Source organism: Cyprinus carpio, chromosome A24 (genome assembly GCF_018340385.1).
Source record: "Cyprinus carpio isolate SPL01 chromosome A24, ASM1834038v1, whole genome shotgun sequence".
Taxonomy (NCBI): domain Eukaryota; kingdom Metazoa; phylum Chordata; class Actinopteri; order Cypriniformes; family Cyprinidae; genus Cyprinus; species Cyprinus carpio.
Window position 1 is genome coordinate 9,694,207 of NC_056595.1, and position 24,615 is coordinate 9,718,821.

Below are 24,615 nucleotides of genomic sequence, written 5' to 3' on the forward strand. Positions count from 1 at the left end.
TTTTAAGGGAAAATAAGTTGATTTTAAATTCCATGGCATCAACACATTTCAAAAAAGTTGTGACAAGGCCATGTTTATCACTGTGTGGAATCCCCTCTTCTTTTTATAACAGTCTGCAAACGTCTGGGGACTGAGGAGACAAGTTGCTCAAGTTTAGGAATAGGAATGTTGTCCCATTCTTGTCTAATACAGGCTTCTAGTTGCTCAACTGTCTTAGGTCTTCTTTGTTGCATCTTCCTCTTTATGATGCACCAAATGTTTTTTATGGGTGAAAGATCTGGACTGCAGGCTGGCCATTTCAGTACCCAGATCCTTCTTCTACGCAGCCATGATGTTGTAATTGATGCAGTATGTGGTCTGGCATTGTCATGTTGGAAAATGCAAGGTCTTCCCTGAGAGAGACGACGTCTGGATGGGAGCATATGTTGTTCTAGAACTTGGATATACCTTTCAGCATTGATGGTGCCTTTCCAGATGTGTAAGCTGCCCATGGCCACACGCACTCATGCAACCCCATACCATCAGAGATGCAGGCTTCTGAACTGAGCGCTGATAACAACTTGGGTTGTCCTTGTCTGCACATTCCATTCTCACACAGGCAAATGCATGAATATAACAGTAGAATAACTTGATACAGAAATGGCTAGATTCACATTGATTATACTTGATTAGTTCACATGTTGACCAATAAAAATCCAGTTTTCCAAAAAGTAGTTCAAATTTTGATTAGTTTGACCACAAAACAGTTTTCCACTTTGCCACAGTCCATTTTAAATGAGCCTTGGCCCAGAGAAAACGCCTGCGCTTCTGGATCATGTTTAGATATGGCTTCTTTTTTGACCTATAGAGATTTAGCCGGCAACGGCAAATGGCACGGTGGATTGTGTTCACCGACAATGTTTTCTGGATGTATTCCTGAGCCCATGTTGTGATTTCCATTACAGTAGCATTCCTGTATGTGATGCAGTGCCGTCTAAGGACCCGAAGATCACGGGCATCCAGTATGGTTTTCCGGCCTTGACCCTTACGCTGAGATTGTTCCAGATTCTCTGAATCTTTGGATGATATTATGCACTGTAGATGATGATAACTTCAAACTCTTTGCAATTTGTCTCTGAGAAACTCCTTTCTGATATTGCTCCACAATTTTTTGCCGCAGCATTGGGGGAATTGGTGATCCTCTGCCCATCTTGACTTCTGGGAGACACTGCCACTCTGAGAGGCTCTTTTATACCCAATCATATTGCCAATTGACCTAATAAGTTGCAAATTGGTCCTCCAGTTGTTCCTTATATGTACATTTAACTTTTCCGGCCAAAATGTGCCAATATTTGGCATGACATTTCAAAATGTCTCACTTTCAACATTTGATATGTTATCTATATTCTATTGTGAATAAAATATAAGTTTATGAGATTTGTAAATTATTCCATTCCTTTTTTACTCCCAATTTGTACAGTGTCATAACTTTTTTGGAATCGGGATTGTGTATACATATACACAATATATACAGGCATAACTTTCAGAGACAATTATTGCAACAGACAGCATCTCTCGCTCTCTCGCTCTCTCTCTCTCAATAACTTTATAACTTATACGAAGTCTTTGACAAGTTAGGCAGCTATATTTATTCAGATTCATGTGCCAGAAAATCATATGAAACCTTTTAGATTTACAAAATTTGTTTTGAATTACACTGTTATTTACTTGGCAGTCTAACATGGATTATTTTATGGACAGTCACAGGCCTCCGGTTTTCATCCAAAATATCTTAAATTGTGTTCCAAAGACGAACTGAGCTTTTATGGGTTTGGAACGACATGGGGGTAAGTGATTAATGACAAAATTTTTATTTTGAGGTGAAGTATCCCTTTAAGTGTGGAAGACAAATTCTTTCTTAGAATTTAAGATAAGAAGTAAAAAGAAAATAGATTTTCTTACACATTGAATACATAACTGTACACATGATAATAATTTTTAAAACAACGACAAAAAATCATTCTTTACATAACTCATTAAATATCATTACATTTTTGAAGAGTTGCACCACAACTTTAACCTTGCCATGTCATAAAAACATCAAACTATCTGATCTGAGATAATACTAAAAGATTGTCAGAATACTTTGTGAATTAAAGAACATCATACTTATAAACTTTTTCTTTTTTGTGACATGAAAAGTCAAAGCACCCTGATTGCCCTTATTTTAAATATCAGAATAAATTTTAATTTGCAAAAGAGGTGTATTCAAGGTAATTCATGCATGAATTGCATTTTTTGTGTATTTTTGAATAAATTAATAAATAGAACAAAAGAATAAGCAACATGCCATTGACCCATTTATTAAAAATAAGCAAATTGTGTGGAATATATTTACAGTACTACACATTGTTTCCTATATAGAAGGTATATAGTCTGTGACATCATCCAGTCCAGAGCTCTCGTTATCCAGATACTCCAGAATGACGTTGCCTCAGTTGTGCAGGGGACAGTCTGTATGTGAGAGTAGGTGACTGGAGGCTAGCGTCCATCTTAAAAAAAAATGAACATCTCTAACATTTAATAAGATAATTAGAGAACAAAGATGCACAGAACAAATAATCATGGTCTAAATATAATATAGCATGCATTTTTATTTGACCGCTAAATCTGTTGATTGCACCAAAGCTGTTTATGTGGTAACAGGAGTAAAACACGCTTTTCCAATGCTACAGCGACGTCTGTGAAACCAATATGAGCGAAAAAAAGAACTTGTTCATATATCCTTGACATTTCATCAGTCAGTTAGCGTTAGCATTAGCATTACCACTGCTCTCAGGGCAGGAGTACTCAATATTTATATAACCGTTATTTTTAGTGTACCACATATTCTCTCAGAGACGACGAGATGAGTCTACTCACGTCTTCTCATGTGGCCTGAACATATAGTGAAAAAAAATGTAAATTTAAAAAAAATATAAAAATTACATATACAAATAAAGAGAGAAGAAACATTTTTCATGTTAAACAGGTTTTTTTCTTTTTTTTTTTTAAAAAAAGTCAGTGCTTAAAATAAAGTTTTTTTATTGATGATTGCAGTGTGGAATCTGGAGTCGATTAACGCGGATACGCATTTTGTGGCCTGTAAAGGGTCTACTTTTATTTGTATACACACATAATGACAACAAAAATTTGTGCATTTATAAAATAAAGAAACAAACAGAGTGTGCTGTCTGCAGCCTTGGTCTGCGCTGATCTTCATTTAGAAACGCGTCATTAAAATGAACTGTATCTCAGCAAATACTCAACACAGAGACATAAGAGATAGATCCAAAGAAAGCTTGACATGTCTACTTTTAAACTGATCAAGTCTTACTGAAAACAAATATTCTGTGATAAAGTAATCCATATGAAAACAACCCGATGTCCAGTCTTTCACGTCTCCCTTCATTATATCTAATGCCCTTCGCTATGCCCACGCGCCGAGCGCTATAGATATTATAATCATCTACGTGAAGCTTGCGGCGGGTAACAACCCACATCAGAGCAAACAAAGCAGCGAGACTGTTCACTAAGACATAATTCACCTCAATAAGACATCTAAGATGAATCAGCCAGGTATGTGATGTTCATTTATATATTTCAACATGACACAATACCAGTCAAAACTTTTGAACAGTAAGATTTTTAATGTTTTTGTAAAGAATTCTCTTCTGCTGTAACATGGAGGCTGAGGCAGCATTAAAATCCATTTGCAGAAGTTTATTAGGGAAAGACAGAATCGTTAAACCAGGCAGAGAGTCAGTACCGTAATAGCAGTCCGATCTTTCAACATACACAATGGGGATCCACAAGGCAGAGACAAGTAGGCAGGCGAATGGGTCAAACACAAACATCAGTCCAATCAGGCCATAAATCCAATGAGGCAATCCAACAATCGTAAACGTGAAGACAGGCAGAATCATACACAAAACAGGCAAGCAGAATAACTATGGAAACCACTTGGTAAGGCAGGTAAACTGGCAATACTTCGCAATGATCAAACACACTGACTCATGTTAAATACTGTCCGACAGGAAATGAATGTAGAAGCAGAGGGAGCGGTAAACAGTCAGTACTCAGGCGAGGGCTCCCTCTGCTGGTGCGCCGTTACATCTGCTGACCAAGCCAGCATTTATTTAATCCAAAATACATAAAGTTGCATTTGCTAAAGCAGTAATATTGTGAAATATTTTTACTATTTTAAATAACTCAAGTTATTTTGTGGGATAATTAAATATATTCTAAATAAACTACAAACATAAAAATATATCAATTTATTTTGTCCTCACATTCTTTGTTGTAACTCTTCCCTCTTGGTCACATACCTGACTGAAAGGCTCATTATGTAGGCCTTTGTCTTCTCAGGTGTGAATCACACAAATATTCATGGTCAATCACGAGAGAATTGAAATCAATCTATTGTTTTCTGTGAGTGAGTAAGCGAGATGATTTTCAAAGAAAAAAAATTCTAGGCTACAAGCTCCAGGTTTGACAGTCTTGTGAACAAATGTTCTCTAGGTGTTTTATGACCTTATTTAAGTGACTTCAAAATTGTAGTTTTTCACTAACCATGCATAAACGTAGTTTTCTCAAAAACACAATCATGTGCATACATGCTATTTACATATTATTGTAGCCCAGTTTGTACGGATTACAGTGTTATTAGATTTTAGCCATGTATATGTTTATAAGCAACTGAAAAAAAGCACAAAAGTCAGGGGATGTCAAAACTTCTCCAGGCCCCCAAAACCCCTCAGACCCCAGAGGGTTAAATTGTCTCGCACACTTCAATGCACTTTGAATGGAAAACATACATTCGCTTCGAACTGGAACCATGGCGGAATATCTTGTGATGTCCACTTCGCAGGGCATTTACGTTTGAATAGAACACACTGCACCGCGTAAACATAAAACCATGTATGCATTTGTGATCGGAGAAACAACAAACAACAAGCGCTACTTTACACTGCTCAAAACTTGCATTTGAATCATCAGTGGCAAATCCTTTAAATACAAGAGCATCTCAATAAATTAGAATGTTGTGGAAAAGTTCATTTATTTCAGTAATTCAACTCAAATTGTGAAACTCGTGTATTAAATAAATAAAATGCACACAGACTGAAGTAGTTTAAGTCTTTGGTTCTTTTAATTGTAATGATTTTGGCTCACATTTAACAAAAACCCACCAATTCACTCAACAATTCTCAACAAATTAGAATATGGTGACATGCCAATCAGCTAATCAACTCAAAACACCTGCAAAGGTTTCCTGAGCCTTAAAAATGGTCTCTCAGTTCGGTTCACTAGGCTACACAATCATGGGGAAGACTGCTGCTCTGACTGTTGTTCAGAAGACAATCATTGACACCCTTCACAAGGGTGGTGTCACATTTTGGGCGGTTATGCAAATCTTCCCACATCGTGACGTAGACATGTGGGGGCATGCTAGAATCAGCCATTTTAGTAAGGCGTGGTTGACTCTTAACTTTTATAAAGAATATCTCTTTGGATTTGAGACTTTAGTCTTTGCAACTTTATAGATCTTCTTTATGCACCAAGAGCTTGCAACACTCCAAAGAGAAAGGAAAGACTGAAATCGTATCCTATGACCCCTTTAAATTCTTTAAACACCGCACACCAAATGACTTTGAACCCTGACTGAAAACACTGACTGAGCTCAAATGACATTCATAATCGGCCTGACAGTAGTGTTTTTCGGCTTCACAGAATGAACCGGTTTGTGCATGGAACTGAAAGTCTTACTGGTATTTGCAGACTGATGGGCGGGCTTTCTTCATTGTCAGTGCGAGTTTTTAAAAGTCTTTTTTACAGAATCATGCATTGCTGCTGTTTTTCTAACATTTTCTAATACACAGCTGCAAATTACAGTCCAACTGAATGGATGAACACGCACAAATTGACATGCGTGCATGCCCGAAACAGCCTAACAATTGGCTAACACTGCTGTCAGTCAAACTCATCAAGAATTATGCAAAAACACATTTTATTTATTTTAGTTATTTGAGATGTTATAACAGTTCTCTAATTGTGTTAAAATAGATGAAACAATAATTATTTAACAAATATTATATTTGTATAATAAACTGGGGGAGCCTGTCATCAGAGTAGGCGGGCCTGGGCCCGTCAGGCCCATCCGCTACATACGCCCCTGAGATGAGCACTGCATTGTAGATATGGACACAACACTTAGTACACCAGTTGGCATGGTTATATTCACAAAACATTATTTTAATGAGGTTTTACCCATTGTTTTCCCACTATAGTCTCTTTGTCCATTAGGTGAGACTTCAGCAGTGTCAGAGATGTAAGGTATTGTAAAGTATGTTCGTAGGTAGAAGTATTTTTCACAGTGTGGGCAGATGACAGGCAGCAGCTCTTTCTCTTTGCAATCCGCAAAGCTACATGGATATGATGTGCTTCCCCCATGAGGCCATATATGGGTCGCATTGCCTAGCCCAGCCCCAGGGGTCCGCAACCCGCAGCTCTTTCATCCCTTTGTGGTGGCTCCCTGTAGCATCGGTGAAGGTGTACAGAAAAGTACAAAAAGTCCAAACCAACTCGTATGATAAAAGTAACTTTTGAAGCCCGCTATCGCTGTAGCTAAACTGAATTACAAGCATAAACCTGCTGACTGAGGACAATGGTAAACAGGGCCGTGCACAAGGGGGTGGCTCGGTGGCTAGAGCCACTGCCCCTTTACCCACATCGGCTGAGGTGCCCCTCTCAACACCCCCTCCACCCCAGCCTCACCTGAGCCCAAAGCGTTCTATTCCCTCTCCGCTGAAGATCCGCTGATTCCATGAATCTGCTCCAAGTTTTCCTGCCATTCCGCAACATCACTCACAATCTATGTGCCACTCTCTGCTGTAGAGACCACAGTTCCAGAAGCTCATTCATTAAACAGGTAGATGCATTACAGTCCACATTACAGTCAGTGGATGATTTGCTGAATTAGTCATTTGGTAGTTTGTTTTTGTATTTCTGTCAGTAAAGTGATAAAAAAAAGTGATTACAACAAAATATCCACGTTCTTAGAATTAGAATGTCTAATAAAATTATACCCAATCAGATCTAAATAACACAAAATCCACTGTTGTTGGCACACTTGAAGAGCGAAGAGAGGCTGCTAAAGGCAGTTCAACATTGCAAACATGATTTCAAAACTCCAGCAAGCCAGCAGGTAAATCATCATATAGAATATTTAGCAGTTTGTCATACTTTAATTCTTGCAATTAAGTATATTTCACATTATAAACACTTGTCTTGATACAAGTAAACTATTACACATATTTTATTAAAACCATATTAATAGTAGGCCTATACATAGTTTAAAAGTAATATACATTTTCTAAATGAGTTGTTTATTAGTATATAATATACATGTAGATTTATGGTGTAAAATATTAAAGTAAATGTCTAATACTTATCAGGAATAGCCTTCCTGATAATGTTCGGGGTTCAGACACACTTCCTCTGTTTAAATCTAGATTAAAAACACACCTCTTTGGCCAAGCATTCAAATAATGCATCTCATAATTTTGGACTGCAGTTATATCTGATCAAATGCGCATTATTATTCTTTAGCTTGGGTTAAACTAATTAATTTTACTTGGCTGGAACAGCAGCTACGCTAATTATTTCTCTATTTGTTTCTCTGTTTTGCCACTAGGATTTACACAAGCTCCAGTCTGGATCCATAACACCTGAGAAGAGATGATGCCAACCCCTCAGAGGACCTCAGATGATGCTAACCCAGAGACAACATACAGAACTACCACATTTCGCTATAAGTTTGAGTGCATAATTACTGTTAATAGTGTTAATCGTCTGTTTGTTTACGTCTTTTATTGATTTTTCCGAACACATTTCTGCCGTATACACATAAACTGACAGTCATCACTGATAAGCTACTACTAAATATTGTAGAAACGTAATTTTCTGTAAAGTTGCTTTGCAATGATTTGTATCGTAAAAAGCGCTATACAAATAAACTTGAATTGAATGAATAATACTTATAGGGGAGAGTGGGGCAAGATTAACCATTTTTTTTACTTATGTGGTTCTCAAGATAAGGGAAAATGACGCAGAAGTACAATGAAAGTATCTATCCAATCCTATCCTAATGAAAGTATTCCTATCATTTTAAATGATCAGAATGTATCTATGACAAAGGTTCTTATAAAAAAGTGTTCCCATGGCTCAGTTTGCCCCGGGTTTGGGGTAAGTTGACCTGAGCTGAGTCAGTGGGAAAGATGCATCATCTGGGTGTAAAATGACCATCTGACCAAATCTGATTCAAACCCATTTGAAATAAATAACAATATACAAACTAACTTAATAATTTCCTCTTACAAACAGTCATATTTCTTTTTATAAAGTTAATTTTAACAAAATAAAACCAACCAAATGAGGTTTAAATTTCAATATTGTTTGCATTTCTGAAACAATATGTTGAACATCAAAGTTGTAGCCTTCCTAAAAACAGACTAAACAGAGTTTTTTGGCCATTAGAGACTACAGGTGGAAAGATATATCTGTTTATAATGTGAAAAGCATTTTCTGGTTCTTATCAGAGAAGGATTTGGTGCACTTGTACACTGTCCCTATCAAATAAACCACAAATAATATGTATATGATAAACTAAACCAGTAATATCACATTAAAACATCAGTTTATAATTCAGAGATTTAACTTACAGTAATTACAGTGCCTTATGGTGGGGTAAGTTAAAATGCTGACCCAATTTACCCCACAACATTTGGCTCACTTTTCCCCATAGATGCCATTTTTAAAAAAAAAAAAAAAAAAGGTACTGTAGCTTACCAGTTCAGGCTAACATTTAGCTAAATTATTGGCATGGTTTTATTGCTAAATAACCTATATGTGTCATACATATTTTTAGATCTGGATAAATTTGCTTTGATGTAAAAACCATATCATCTGTTATAACTTTGAGAAGCCAAAAACAGTTTTTAAAGTAAATGGGTGCCTTCCACTCCTCCTGTGTGTTTCTCCTTACCACGGTCTGGCAGAAATGATGGGTGGTTCCAAAAAAAATGGTCACATGACAGTAAAGGTGTACAGTTGCCAAGAAACGGGGTGGGTCAACTTACCCCATTCTCCCCTACTTCCAATGAAGATGAGGCAGAAGCAGGCTCAGAAAGTGAGGGAGAGCACACTCTTATCAAAACATCTGCAATAAAGTCTGAAATTATTACAGAACTGTCTTCTCTTTTAATTGTATATTTGTAACAACTGTATCAATTGTATTAACAAGCACCCACCCCCTAGTGCCCCTTTTTTTGGTTTGGCCAGTGCCTCTCAAAATGTCTGTGTGCACGGCCCTGATGGTGAATGATTTGCAGATCCTTAGCACCACTGACAAACATCTAATTTTGTAAAATGTGTTGTAAGTACTGCCGCTCCAGCTCCATGTATAAACGTGTGATCGCGAATCTCGAAAATGAAAGTGAAACTATAATCGATCGTGCATTCAAAAGCAGTTTAGTGGCTCCCTGATGCCCGCAATTTATATACAATATAATTGCCCAATGTTATAACTGTGAGATAAATTATTAAAATATGTATTTTCCTCTCATCGTTTATTTATTCCCTTTAGGGGTTCCTTGCACGTCATTTTCTAACACGGTATTGGGATGCGGAATATCTCTCCGAACACGTACCCTAACAATATCACAGCCCAACATCCCAACCCCAATCATCAATCCTCAAATAACAATGACATCGTCTATCGGCCCAACCCTATTTTTCAAGTCTTTAATATGAATGATACAGTGGTAATTGACATAGCATTAATTACAGTACAGAAGCTATAATTTTTTTTTTTGTCTTATTCCGTGATAAAATGTAGTAAACTATTATGCTGATTATTCAACCATAACCATACACTGTCATTAGTAAAATATATATCAAAAATATTATACTAGACAAATGTTTGGTTATTGTACAGCATTTTAAATTATTGCTACTCCCCTGCCCTGTAGCATAACTGAATATAACACTTTAGAACAATAATAATATTATTGAAATGACTGCTACTCCCCTGCCCTGTAGCATAACTGAATATAACACTTTAGCTATATGCCTTGTTGTCTTTATTTAGGGATCAAATATTTTGTGGCTCCATGCACGTGAATTTTATTCAGTGGGAAAGGGGCCAAAATGGCTCTTTTGACGTTGGAGGTTGCAGACCCCTGGCCTAACCCATTGTGACAGGCTTGTTTGAGATGCGCCTCGCCTGAAATGTAGGCGAAAGTAGGCGGCTGCAGTCAGGGGAGGAGTGAAATAAGCACAGTCAAGACGGACAGGTCTGACCTTTCGAAGTAAAAGGGATACCAATGGGACCAAAGGCAGATATCGCGTTATTCACACTCATGTGCTGTGTTGCTAATAAACATGGTATAACTTCAGTTCTGTTGCTTTTATTTGAAAATAAATATGATGAACACGACACTCAAAGTGCTTGCTGTTTGATTCCATACGAAAGGTGTATTTAACATCCATTTACTTTAATACAAACATGTATTTCAGATTTTCATAGAAACATGACAACAATCACACATCTCACACAGAGATCGCACTGTCATAGTGTTTAGGAACATTCATGCATAATTTAAATATATAATCACATGAAATCAGATATATTATATTAAAGTGTCTGAGCTTTAAGATGTGCCGTCATGCATTTGATCAGAGAAGTCGGTGGAAAGCAACTGCGCCCTACTGCACAATCCGACACAGCCGCCTCGATCGCAGTCGTGAGAGTTTTTTGGCACCCGTCAGCATGACATCAGAGCAAGTCGGACTTAACTCGGAGACTTTTCTAACCGGCATGCTTCTCGCGGTGATCACCGGTGATCGGTTATTCGCAGATTTTGCTAATCTCAAACGAGCCTAATGTCCGACTTCACGTCTCCACTTTCAATTCCGCCCCCGACTGCAAGCGGCTACTCTCGCCGATAGGTCTGCGCGGCGCTGCATGAAGTCGAACACACGAGGGGATGCAGAATCTGGCATCTTCGGCAAAAACACGTGCAGCAATAGGTTTACGTGCGAAGTCACAGGTGTTGAAAATGTGAAAAGCAGAGTTTCAAGAACTGCCACTGATTGGGTTATGTTGGTGTTTTGAATTGAATGTGAAAAGCAGAGTTTCAAGAACTGCCACTTTCTCTCGCGATCCTGTATCTGCCAGATGTTTTAAATCAGTTGGATCTTTAACTGGAATTAAAAGCAGTACATTCAAAATGAGTAAAATTTCAAAGATGTTTAAAGTTAGCTCATCAAGCTCATCCAGCTCCAGGCCTAGTTCTGGTTCTAGTTCTGGATCCGTTTCTAGATCTAAGCATCGGTCTCGGTCTGGTCCATCACCCCAAGAGGCCATCAACAGACTGAGAGAGACAGAGTCCATGTTAACCAAAAAACAGGAATACCTGGAGAGCAGAATCGAGCAGGAAATCACGATTGCCAAGAAGAATGGCACCAAAAACAAGAGAGGTATGTTAAATAGGTCTTTCTGTAGAGAGGGATTATGTAATTTTTATCCTTTGTACCCTGAAATCTAATGAAACCGATGAATTTTTTTTTTTTATGATTTTTTTTTTTAATTATTATTATTTATTTAATTCATGCTCTTCACTGACACTGTTGTGTCCTTCCTAAACAAACTTTTGAAATAATGAAATACAAACAGGGATAAAGTTGTTGTGGTGTAAATGACACCAGAACCGTGGAACATTTGTGTTATTTGTGCAAAGATTTATAACAATAATTTTTATTTCACTCATAATTTAGATATTACAGTTTTAAACATTAATAACTTAACAATGGCAATAAAAAATAAATAAATAATGGTAATATATATATATATATATATATATATATATATATATATATATATATATATATATATATATATATATATTATATATATTTTTTTTTTTTTTTTTTTTTTTTTTTTTTTTTTTTTTTTTTTTTTTTCAGTTGTAAATGATTAAAAGCAAGGTGTTATAACATGCTATTGAACGTGTCATCGTTTACATCTGGAAAGTGTAACACCCCACTGAGACATGGCGGTGAAACATGGCTTTTGTTAATGTAGAGTGACGCCCTGTCACTCATAAAAACATGCTGTTCATCTTGACACTCCTCATTTTACAGTTGTCCCTTTGTGCATTTACACAAGCATGTAGTTTACACCCAGAGGCCAAGGTGCATTCTTTTAAAAGGCAGATTTTTTTTTTTTTTTTTTGGACTACACATCTTGGATTTCTATCTGATTTTTCATTTACTTTTTCATTTGATCTTGCAGAATTTACAAAAGAAAATATCATTTTGTAAAATTTCAGAAAAATATAATTTAATCATTTAATTGTATTAGTTTAATTCTGCTGGGAAATGTTTGATGATGATGATGACAATAAGAAGCAACATTATTAGATCCCAACATTTTGTTAGCTGCACTTCAGGCTCTTAAGAGGAAGAAACGCTTCGAACAGCAGCTGACGCAGATTGACGGGACACTGTCCACTATTGAATTCCAGCGAGAGGCCCTTGAGAATGCCACCACAAACACAGAGGTTCTGAAGAACATGGGTTATGCAGCTAAAGCCATCAAAGGGGTTCACCAGAACATGTGCGTGTCATCATTGGTTTTCTTAACACTGCCATTGAATTATATAAAATTCCAGTTATCATCACTTATTACACAGCTCTCAGGAATAAATATTTTTAGTGGTCAATACTGCAAAATTGTTTTTTTAATATATTTTTTTATTATAAAGATGATAAACCCTATAAATGACTATTGCATACAACTGCATAACTTTGACCAGTGGATTAAACAGTCAACCATACTGCTTCTCGTTTTGTTCAAATGTCATCAGATCTCATCAATCATTCTGTCTCTCTCACTTTCAGAGATCTAGATAAGATTGACACCCTCATGCAGGACATTACAGAACAACAGGAAGTAGCTCAAGAGATCAGTGATGCCATCTCAAAACCATTTGGTGATCAGTTTGATGAGGTAGATGTTATAAATAATAATACAAAAAGAGTAATTATTTTCCCCCACATTTAAAGTGTATAAGGTTTGGCTCTGGTTCATCATTTATTTAATACTGCAGCTTTTTAAAATGTTTCTGGTTATTTATAGCAGCATGTTTACTTTGATTTATGAAGTGATCTGTGCTCATTTATATATATTTTTAGGATGAATTGTTGGCAGAGTTGGCAGAGTTGGAACAAGAAGAACTAGAAGAAAGTATGAAGAATATGGGAAGATTACCAAGTGTACCAACCACCAAACTGCCTAGTGCAAGACCAAGCCACCTTGCAAGTATAAAGAGACCCACACATTCTTTTAAAATTCAGCAAAAGACCAACCTTTTATTCAATTAAAAAAATTATAAACATACAAAACAAAAAAAAACAGCATAGAAACATGCGTACGCAATTTTTCACGCACATATCGTGATTTATAAAAAATAAGCTTGGCGTAAATATGTACTCACCGTACGGACATTCTAGACCATACGTACGAGCTATTTTTCCTGGAGTGAGAAAAGTAATGAAGTAAAGAACGATTTTAAACTCTGTTTTCATGTCGATATACACATTTACATTAAATACTCCACTCTCATTAATGGAGATAAACACTAAAATTACATAATTTTACAAAAAACATAATTACATCATTTTATTAACAATAAGCTACATAATATTTCTTGTGGTATGCTATGTTTTAATGACAGTGAGGAGTGCTATAGGTGCACAATAATTCATCTTTAAACTAAACTACAGATCACATGTTATGAGAAATATTTTAGCGAGAACAATGATCAATGATGCACACTTACTTCGATATTACGGCAGACACTGCTTGTTTCAGTGGTCGAACTGTCCATTGTCCAGTATAGGACCAATAATAATAGCTTATTGTACAACCGCAACTCTGCTGCACGGAGGTGTTGATGTCATGTGAAGGCATCTCCACAACATAATAAAAAAAGACCACTATGTTTGAAGGATATAACTAGGAGAAAACGGTAAGATTTGCATGTTTCCTTTTTAAAATACTTTGTTAGTGACGAGCCGAATCAGACAATTGTAATAAATATGGGCCAATCTGTTTCCGCTAAAAATAGCTAAAACTGCATATATTTAATTGATTTGAATTGTTTAAAACAATTGAAATACTATTTTGCCAGTGTAAAAGAATGAGATCAACTATCTGAGAACAACTTTAAACCATTTTGTTTTTATGGATATTTTCATATATTTTTTTATAAAACATGACAAGGATACTGGATAATTTTTAGCAATAAAAAATAATGTGTATGGCACAAATAGCATTATAGTCCCCATCTCATATTTCCTTAATGTCTTGGTGTTGAACATGGTGTCACGTGGTAGGAATAAGCATGGAAATAATATGCAGATGAGGTTATGCATAGTAAAACTAGGCATTGTAAGCTCCATATATGGTTATTTCGGGGAGGAGACGAGATAGTGATGCACGTATGCACAGTCTTCCCCTGACTGGGATTTATAAAGGGATTTTTGCACAGGTTCTGGTGTACGCATGGTTTTATAAATCTGAAAACTTTTGTGAGTATGCAAAATCTAGCTTTTGTGCCTACGAACACTTTTGGGATGAAATCTACGGAGAGTTTTATAAATGAGACCCCAGGCCTTTTATACAGTCTCCACTTCATCTAAATGTCTGTTATTTCACTCTTTCAGCCTCAAAGAAGAGAGTGGAGGACGATCATGACATGAAGAGGTTGTCTGCATGGGCTTCATAAGCAGCAGTACAAACTCTTTCTTCTTTTTGCTTTTTGCTAACTTGCACTCTTAGCTCTACATCCAAGAATTTGTGTCAAATTATAAGATATTTTTATATACAAAAGTAGAGAAATTAAGCTAAACATTTGTATTCAAGCTAATGATTTTGTTGTGTGTTGATCTTTAAGATGAAGGATTACTTTGGTGGCAACTTGGTGTAAATAGTAACATTTTATTAGTGAAGGACAGTAAACTGTTAATTTTTAAGAAAATGTAGAATCAGGGTTTTGTTAAAAAAATAAACTTTATTTATTAAATGCATGATTCAAGAGTGTGCTTACAATGTTGTAAAGTCTTGATTTTGACACAATAGTTATGTTCTAGAATCAAAATTAAACAAATAAACTTCCTCCCAAGCACCCCTCCAAAAGCACTTTAGAAAAGGGAAAACATTTGTAGGGACGTTCCAAACAAAAGTGAACAACTGAATCCCTTCACCAAGGGCCCTTCCAGAAGTCCGTTAGCGAAGGGAGAATGCGCTGTTCACTTCACGGAAGTGATTTCCATTTGTGATCATGTGATCTTTGGTTAGGAGATCTTGCAATGCATTTTAAAGCAAAGACTTCACATACACATGTATGTAGAATAGGCTAATTAAGGGTGTATTCACATCAGGAAAGTCCACTAGTTCAATTGCTTTGGTCCGGACCAAATACAATGTTGATTTTTTATTTTTTGGTGCTGTTCGCTTTCACACTGCCCTTTTTGCAAGTGAACCAAAAATTGTAAACAAAACCACACGTGTGCTAAGGTCATCCATTCATTGGACAGAAATTCTCAAGCAGGGAAAATCAGGAAGTTTGAAAACAGGCTAATTATGGAAATTTTTCGTAGTGCAATTGTTATTATTTTACAGATTTTCTGTTATTAGCTACAAACGCAATATGAAGACACTTATGAACATCAGATGAGACAATGTCATCTATACGATGTTGTAACAAGGATTTTGCGAAGACGAAGAAGTGCTGCAAGATGGTTCTGGCAGAGAGAGCATGCTCTTATGTGCGCCTACCATGGCATACTGACCATGACACTGCGCAGAAGATGGATTAGGTATATATATATATATATATATATAACTATATATATATATATATATATATATATATATATATATATATATATATATATGTACATAACCGGCGCGCATAGGAAAGCGAGAAAGTGGGGACATTCTAAAACGCTTAACGTACCTAAACACCGACCAGGGAAAACCAAATTTCTGTCAAACCTTACTTGTAATAAACACTAACTACCATCAAAAGAATGAGCCCTTATTCCACAGATAAAGTGAATAATATCACCTTAAGCATTTTCTCCCCAATAGAAGTCCATTATAAGGAAACAGCTTAATGTGGTTTAACGTAGCCTACCTTAACAAAAACCGTGGAAAACCAAACATCTGTCAAATTTTACTTATAATAATCACTTGCTACTTTCATAAGAATGAGCTCTTATTCAGCATATGAAGTGACTAAAATCTCGTTAATAGGCTATTAATATAACTTTCTCCCCCACAGGTGTCCATTATTTGGAAACAGCTTAACGTGAATGCAAAATGGTGTTTATTATAAGTAAAAACTGACAGAAGTTTGGTTTTCCCCAGTCGTTGTTAAGGTACGTTAAACCACGTTATGTTTCCTTATAATGTAGCCTACTTCTACGGGGAAGAAAACGCTCAACATGATTTGTGGGAGACCGCTCAAATCCCCTCTCCTTCATCCTTATGCTGAACTTGCTGAACACATCCGCATTTTTATGCATCTTCTCCAGACTGTTAACTCAAAAGGCGCAGTGCTTTCTGCAGTTGGGTCGGATCGAGGTTGAATCATATTCACATCTTAAACAAACCGTACCAGAGTTCGTTTGAAACTGAACCGAGACCACCTCTTCTCTTCAGCTGGGTCTCAGTTTGGTTGTTTGGTGTGCACCAAAGTGTGATTGCTGTGCACCAAAGTGTGATTGCTGTATTCACACCTGCCAAAAAGATCCGCACCAAAGGGAGAAATGAACCAGAGTTCAATTCAATCGAACCAAACAAGACAGGTGTGAATACATCCTAAGATTACTAAACCATACAGGTGCTGGTCATATAATTAGAATATCATCAAAAAGTTGATTTATTTCACTAATTCCATTCAAAAAGTGAAACTTGTATATTATATTCATTCATTACACACAGACTGATATATTTCAAATGTTTATTACTTTTAATTTTGATGATTATAACTGACAACTAAGAAAAATCCCAAATTCAGTATCTCTGAAAAATTAGAATATTGTGAAAAGGTTCAATATTGAAGACACCTGGTGCCACACTCTAATCAGCTAATTAACTCAAAACACCTGCAAAGGCCTTTAAATGGTCTCTCAGTCTAGTTCTGTAGGCTACACAATCATGGGGAAGACTGCTGACTTGACAGTTGTCCAAAAGACGACCATTGACACCTTGCACAAGGAGGGCAAGACACAAAAGGTCATTGCAAAAGAGGCTGCCTGTTCACAGAGCTCTGTGTCTAAGCACATTAAATAGAGAGGCGAAGGGAAGGAAAAGATGTGGTAGGAAAAAAGTGTACAAGCAATAGGGATAACCGCACCCTGGAGAGGATTGTGAAACAAAACCCATTCAAAAATGTGGGGGAGATTCACAAAGAGTGGACTGCAGCTGGAGTCAGTGCTTCAATAACCACTACGCATAGACGTATGCAAGACATGGGTTTCAGCTGTCGCATTCCTTGTCTCAAGCCACTGTTGAACAACAGAGAGGAACAGAAGCATCTCGCCTGGGCTAAAGACAAAAAGAACTGGACTGCTGCTGAGTGGTCCAAAGTTATGTTCTCTGTTGAAAGTAAATTTTGCATTTCCTTTGGAAATCAGGGTCCCAGAGTCTGGAGGAAGAGAGGAGAGGCACACAATCCACGTTGCTTGAGGTCCAGTGTAAAGTTTCCACAATCAGTCATGGTTTGGGTGCCATGTCATCTGCTGGTGTTGGTCCACTGTGCTTTCTGAGGTCCAAGGTCAATGCAGCCGTATACCAGGAAGTTTTAGAGCACTTCATGCTTCCTGCTGCTGACCAACATTATGGAGATGCAGATTTCATTTTCCAACAGCACTTGGCACCTTCACACAGTGACAAAGCTACCAGTATCTGGTTTAAGGACCATGGTATCCCTGTTCTTAATTGGCCAGCAAACTCGCCTGACCTTAACTCCATATAAAATCTATGGGGTATTGTGAAGAGGAAGATATGATATGCCAGACCCAAGAATGCAGAAGAGCTGAAGGCCACTATCAGAGCAACCTGGGCTCTCATAACAACTGAGCAGTGCCACAGACTGATCGACTCCATGCCATGCCGCATTGCTGCAGTAATTCAGGCAAAAGGAGCCCCAACTAAGTATTGAGTGCTGTACATGCAAATACATTTCATGTGCATACTTTTCAGTTGGCCAAGATTTCTAAAAAGCCTTTCTTTGTATTGGTCTTAAGTAATATTCTAATTTTCTGAGATACTGAATTTGGGATTTTCCTTAGTTGTCAGTTATAATCATCAAAATTAAAAGAAATAAACATTTGAAATATATCTGTGTGTAATGAATGAATATAATATACAAGTTTCACTTTTTGAATGGAGTTAGTGAAATAAATCAACTTTTTGATGATATTCTAATTATATGACCAGCACCTGTAGTAACCATGGCACTACCTTGCTCTTGGACAAGTTTAGAGCTTGTCTGATCTCTCATTTCCGCTAGATGGCCTCGTGAGCTCTCTTTGAGTGCGCGCTCACACAAGAGGTCAACACTCCTCCCGTTGGTGGAAGTCTGACTCGTTTCGTATCGGTTCATTTGAATTTTTTTTTTCTTTTTTTTTTGAATTAATAAGTTTTGTGAAGGGTCCTGTTTAGTGAAATATTCCATTTCAGTTCAGCCATTTTCAGCTGAGAAATCTATAAAGTGTTTAAACAACACTAAAATTAATTTAAATATCTCGGTTAAAATGTGTGTCATCTTTCTCAACATGGGCATAAACATATTTCCGTATTTTGTTTGAAACAATTGTTCTTCATTCAATTGTTCTTCATTAGTTTACTCCAGAGCCGTTCATGGGTGCGTTTCAACGAGCAAGTTCAGTGGAACTTGCGACCGTATTTAGCTAACGATGCTTTTGGGAAACGCACCTCAGACTAGTTAAAATCATAGACAGTAGGTTAAAATGATGCACTGAAAAGATCCGATTCCAAAGTCCCGCCCTTCAAGAAGCAAGCAGGAAATCACTCTTTTCTCACGGATTACAAACAACTCTTTTCTCACGGATTACTTACACGTCAAGCAGGAAATCACTCTTTTCTCACGGATTACTTACACGTCTAAACTTAAAAAAAAAGGCATCGTCATGAGCTCAAACAGACCATCATATTCAACCTGTAAGTTGTTTTAAAGTATACTGTTAAATAATGCTTTATAACGCGGCAGTTGTACTTAAATTTGGCATCGTGTGAGTTCCCGGTGAGTGTATGTGTCGGGTGAATGTGACACGTCTCACTGTTTTCCGCTGCTCTCAGGTATGACGTTCACAGGTGGACATATGACACAACAGACACTTTCACATTATAAAACACACATCCATAAGTTATTCAGTGTTCTATTAATCAATATATTAGTCGTCTACAGTGACTTATTTTCATATGAACACCTTTTATTCCATCATCGCTTCTTCTAGTGTGCTTTAGGGTGAAAGCCTATTTCAAGGCTCTCAGGAGTTTTTATAGGAATAACTGTACTACTTTAGCATTAGTGTTGCTTGGCAGGATAGTTGAATGTAAAAAAACAAAAAAAAGGTTCTCATCAGGGATGCATTAAATTGATCAAAATTATAGTAAATACATTTATAAAGTTACACAAGATTCCTATTTTCATTAAGTGCTGTTCTTGTGAACTTTCTATTAATTAAAGAAAAAAATGACCATGGATAAGCAAAATTATTGATAATAACTGATTCTTGAGCACTAACTCATACTAGAATGATTTCTAAAGGATCATGTGACACTGAAGACTGGAGTAATGTTTAAAAAAATTAAACAAGACAATAAAGAATTAAATTAATTTGAAAATAAGTTAAAATATAAATTATTTGTTTTAATTTAATAATATTTCACAAAAGGCCTTTAAATAATTTTAAAAATAGACAATACAGACATTTTCCTAATTTATGATCCACAATTAATAATAATACAGCTTATAAAACACATTCTTGGATGCAGATTGGTCAAAACAATGTTTCATGATGAGGTGCACAATATAGCAGTAGCAGCTCAAACATTTTCATATAGTGTGGGCCACATTACCTAATAAATAAATATATATTTATTTATATATAAATTTTCACGACTGTCAGTTCACTCCTTTCCAGCCCTTCCCAAATAATAATGTATTGGTACCTTACAGCTGATGACCAACTCAACCCTGAGGAACAGAAAAGCTTGGCAGCAGCTGCCCATGAAGCGAACCGTCTCCCAGAACTCCGGCTGATCTTGCTGGGTTGGCGATGGCCAGGTAAAAGCCTGACTGGCAACACCATTTTGGGCCGTGAAGAATTTCGTCTGGAACGTGCCGCCGAATTCTGCGTGAAACGTGAAACCGAGGTGGATCAGCGCAACGTAACAGTAGTAGACACTCCTGGCTGGTTCTCAGCCCAAACCACACCAGCGGACTACCAGCAGGAAATGGTCCGAAGCGTAACTTTGTGCCAACCTGGACCCCATGCATTCCTGCTGGTCATACCTGTTGGCATGTTCACTGAAACAGACCGGGCTCATATAGAGGAGAACATAGCACTTTTTGGGGAGGATGTGTGGAAGCACACCATGGTGGTGTTTACCTGGGCAGAGGTTTTGAAGGACAGGTCCATAGAAAGACATATACGAAGGGAAGGTCGTGACCTTCAGTGGGTGGTGGACAAGTGCAAGAAAAGGTACCACGTCATCAATAACTTTATTTTTGGCGAACACCCACAGCTGCTCCAGCTGATGGAGAAAGTTGAGAAGATTGTAGCTGAAGAAGGTGGTTACTTCACTCTTAAGACAGATGAAACAAAAACACAAAGTCAAACTCAGAGTCTGAATCTAACCACCAATTCACTGAAAGAGAACAGGGAGCTTGGCGCTAGACCCAAACAGAATGGCTCCTGAAACTTGCTGTGGGCCATGGACATGAACCCTCCACAGAGTGAGTTCATGTCATAGCATACGATGTACAACAAGTGCAGTTCTGGTTATTAGCATGTCTCTGAAGGATAATTTGTTTCTTATTGCATCCGGATTGTCAATGTTTACTCTTTCTAAACTTTTGTTCTGATCAAGTAAATTAATTTCCTCTTACATCATGTTATACTGTCTCTCTGTTGCTTATTCTGGAACTGTATGCTAACATCCTCAATATTTCTCTTTTTTTTTTTTTTTACTGCACCAATCAACATATTTTTAAGTTGCAAATTATTTATTTAAAATTCACCACTGTATCTAACTCTATATTTGTATTCACCAGACATACACTGAACAAAATTATAAACGCAACACTTTTTTTTTTTGCCCCCATTTTTCATGAGCTGAACTCAAAAATCTAAGACTTTTTCTATGTACACAAAAGGCCTATTTCTCTCAGATATTGTTCAAAAATCTGTCTAAATCTGTGTTAGTGAGCAATTCTCCTTTGCCGAGATAATCCATCCACCTCACAGGTGTGGCATATCAAAATGCTGATTAGACAGTATGATTATTGCACAGGTGTGCCTTAGGCTGGCCAAAATAAAAGGCCGCTCTAAAATGTGCGGTTTTATCACACGGCACAATGCCACAGATGTCGCAAGTTTTGAGGGAGCGTGCAATTGGCATGCTGACTGCAGGAATGTCCACCAGAGCTGTTTCCAGTAAATTGAATGTTCATTTCTCTACCATAAGCTCCAAAGTCTCCAAAGGCATTTCAGATAATTTGGCAGTACATCCAGCTGGACTCACAACCGCAGACCACGTGTAAACACACCAGCCCAGGACCTCCACATCCAGCATCTTCACCTCCAAGATTGTCTGAGACCAGCCACCCGGACAGCTGCTGCAACAGTTGGTTTGCATAACCAAAGAATTTCTGCACAAACTCTCAGAAACTGTCTCAGGGAAGCTCATCTGCCTGCTTGTCGTCCTCATCGGGGTCTCAACTTGACTGCAGTTCGTCGTCGTAACTGACTTGAGTGGGCAAATGCTCACATTTCGATGGCATCTGGCACTTTGGAGAAGTGTTCTCTTCACGGATGAATAACGGTTTTCATTGTACAGGGCAGATGGCAGACAGCATGTATGGCATCGTGTGGGTGGGCAGTTTTCTGATGGCAACGTTTTGGATCGAGTGGCCCATGGTGGCGGTGGGGTTATGGTATGCGCAGGCATATGTTATGGAATGCTAACACAGGTGCAGTTTATTGATGGCATTTTGAATGCACAGAGATACCGTGACAAGATCCTGAGGCCCATTGTTGTGCCATTCATCCACGACCATCACGCTCATATTGCAGCATGATAATGCACGACCCCATGTTGCAAGGATCTGTACACAATTCCTGGAAGCTTAAAACATCCCAGTTCTTGCATGGCCAGCATACTCACTGGACATGTCACCCATTGAGCATGTTTGGGATGCTCTGGATCGGCGTATACGACAGCGTGTTCCAGTTCCTGCTAATATCCAGTAACTTCGCACAGCCATTGAAGAGGAGTGGACCAACATTCCACAGGCCACAATCAACAACCTGATCAACTCTATGCGAAGGAGATGTGTTGCACTGTGTGAGGCAAATGGTGGTCACACCAGATACCCCAGTACAGTAAAACTGCACATTTTAGAGTGGCCTTTTATTGTGTCCAGCCTAAGGCACACCTGTGCAATAATCATGCTTCTAATCAGCATCTTGATATGCCACACCTGTGAGGTGGATGGATTATCTCGGCGAATGAGAAGTGCTCATTAACGCAGATTTAGACAGATTTGTGAACAATATTTGAGAGAAATAGGCCTTTTGTGTACATAGAAAAAGTCTTAGATCTTTGAGTTCAGCTCATCAAAAATCGATCAAAAACAAAACTTTATCAACAACAATCTATTAAAAAGTACAATTTATTTAGTATTGTAACATAATGACGTAATCAAACTTTTTTGCAAGACATAGCTTTGCATTTTTATGATGTAATTTCTTTTTGTTATCTCTGCAGGTTTGGTTGAAGAAGTGAGTGACTAAGGCTGTGATAACAGTTCCAGTGCTGCTGTATTTATTACTATATATAACTTAAATTATGAATATTCAGATATCAGTCCACCAGTCTAGGCAGCTGCAGGTTGTAGAGTTTGCAATCAAATGCCCCTGTACCATATACTTCATACTCCACAAAATATAAGATGATAAAAGTATAAATTATCATCAAAGGTTCGAATTGGTGTTAGTAAATCAATTGTACAACACCTCATTCGGTAATTAAAACCATTTGTAATGATGGCATACCCTGCAGATATCACTTCAGTACAATACACACTTACCCAAACAGTCATGTCTCACTAAACATTGTATTATATCTGAAGGACACATTGGTACAGAGAATATTGAGGTAATGGAGTCATTAGTCAAACAGAAACACTCAACATTCATGAATAATTTGCACTAATGAGTTTAACACAACCTAATAGCTTGTAAAATGCCTCAACTAATGCACTAATAGAGTTAGCAGAGATGAGAGTCTGACATGATCATATTATTGTAGCATTGGTTAGTTATATAGGTGACAGTTGCTATGGAATTATAAATCGTCCATTTTCCAGTTATTTCACATCATATTTAGGTGTTGTTTCGGGTATTGCAGATACAGCATGTTTAAATGTTTTCAAATTATGTTATTTTCTAGTAATGTCATTATTGCTATTTTATTGTTTGAGTGAATGAGGTGTTTTCACCTTGAATAATACTTTTTAGTTACTGATGTTTCAGGATTGCTGTGATATGTTTTCTTTTCTTAATTTGTTTCTTTCTAAATGTTTTAATTCTGTATTAAGTACACATCATTGTAAATGGTCTCCTCCATGAAACTGAGGCTGGTTAACTGTCTTGTTATAAGCACTCTGAATATCAACGCTGTTAAAGTTCTGTCACTGTCTTGTTCTTATGGAATATGAGTGCCTGCTATTATTAATTGATTTACATTATTGCATTCCTTTCTAGATCTGGTGATATTTCTGAAAGCAATAAAAATCTCCTTCCCAGATGTCTGTGTGACAGCTTATCATGAGCTGTTTTCCATCAAGTCTTTCAGTTGCCCTAATGATAATATAAAGCTGCGCTGCAGTCAAATATTTTATGGTTGACTTTTGACCTCAACAGATATGATGCAGTAAGTTTTTTCCAAATTATTCCCTTAAATTTGCATAATATATATTTAGCATTCATATTTCTATTCATAAGTCTTTGCTATGTATTTTTTTAGTACCAAGATTTTCAGTTCAGCGCATTTTATTTTTGCTGTAATGGAAATAATTTACTATAACTACAGGTTTAACTGTGTTCTTTTCATTATTTTCAAAAGGCCTTAAATAGGGTTTCCAACATCTTATATGACAGAAATTGAGTCACTCAAAAAGAACGTGTCTTTGTTAAAATAATCTTGCCCTTTAC

General features: G+C 37.1%; 2 protein-coding genes across 3 annotated transcripts; both read left to right on the plus strand.

The window, feature by feature from the left end:
- Positions 1-11,173: 11,173 nt before the first annotated feature.
- On the plus strand, positions 11,174-15,152 carry LOC122135502 (charged multivesicular body protein 4c-like). 2 transcript variants are annotated; one of them, XM_042714943.1, is made up of 5 exons: positions 11,174-11,556; positions 12,517-12,694; positions 12,979-13,087; positions 13,273-13,395; positions 14,806-15,152. In XM_042714943.1, exons 1-5 carry the CDS (start codon positions 11,307-11,309, stop codon positions 14,839-14,841), a joined length of 696 nt encoding a protein of 231 aa, XP_042570877.1. In that variant the 5' UTR covers positions 11,174-11,306; the 3' UTR covers positions 14,842-15,152. The 2 variants fall into 2 exon arrangements, with proteins under 2 accessions (XP_042570877.1, XP_042570876.1); XM_042714942.1 differs by having other exon boundaries at positions 13,273-13,399; positions 14,806-15,151.
- A 4,005-nt stretch (positions 15,153-19,157) lies between these two features.
- On the plus strand, positions 19,158-24,208 carry LOC109083313 (GTPase IMAP family member 4-like). Its single transcript, XM_042714158.1, has 4 exons — positions 19,158-19,176; positions 19,243-19,333; positions 20,355-21,134; positions 23,168-24,208. Exons 2-3 carry the CDS (start codon positions 19,303-19,305, stop codon positions 21,095-21,097), a joined length of 774 nt encoding a protein of 257 aa, XP_042570092.1. The 5' UTR covers positions 19,158-19,176; positions 19,243-19,302; the 3' UTR covers positions 21,098-21,134; positions 23,168-24,208.
- Positions 24,209-24,615: the final 407 nt, after the last annotated feature.

Coding starts and splice junctions, on each gene's coding strand:
- LOC122135502 (XM_042714942.1), top strand. CDS start 11,307: ATGAGTAAAATTTCAAAGATGTTTAAAGTTAGCTCATCAAGCTCATCC. Junction 12,695..12,978: donor AAAGGGGTTCACCAGAACAT/GTGCGTGTCATC, acceptor TCTCACTTTCAG/AGATCTAGATAAGATTGACA. Junction 13,400..14,805: donor AAGACCAAGCCACCTTGCAA/GTATAAAGAGAC, acceptor TCACTCTTTCAG/CCTCAAAGAAGAGAGTGGAG.
- LOC109083313 (XM_042714158.1), top strand. CDS start 19,303: ATGAGCTCAAACAGACCATCATATTCAACCT. Junction 19,334..20,354: donor CAGACCATCATATTCAACCT/GTAAGTTGTTTT, acceptor GGTACCTTACAG/CTGATGACCAACTCAACCCT.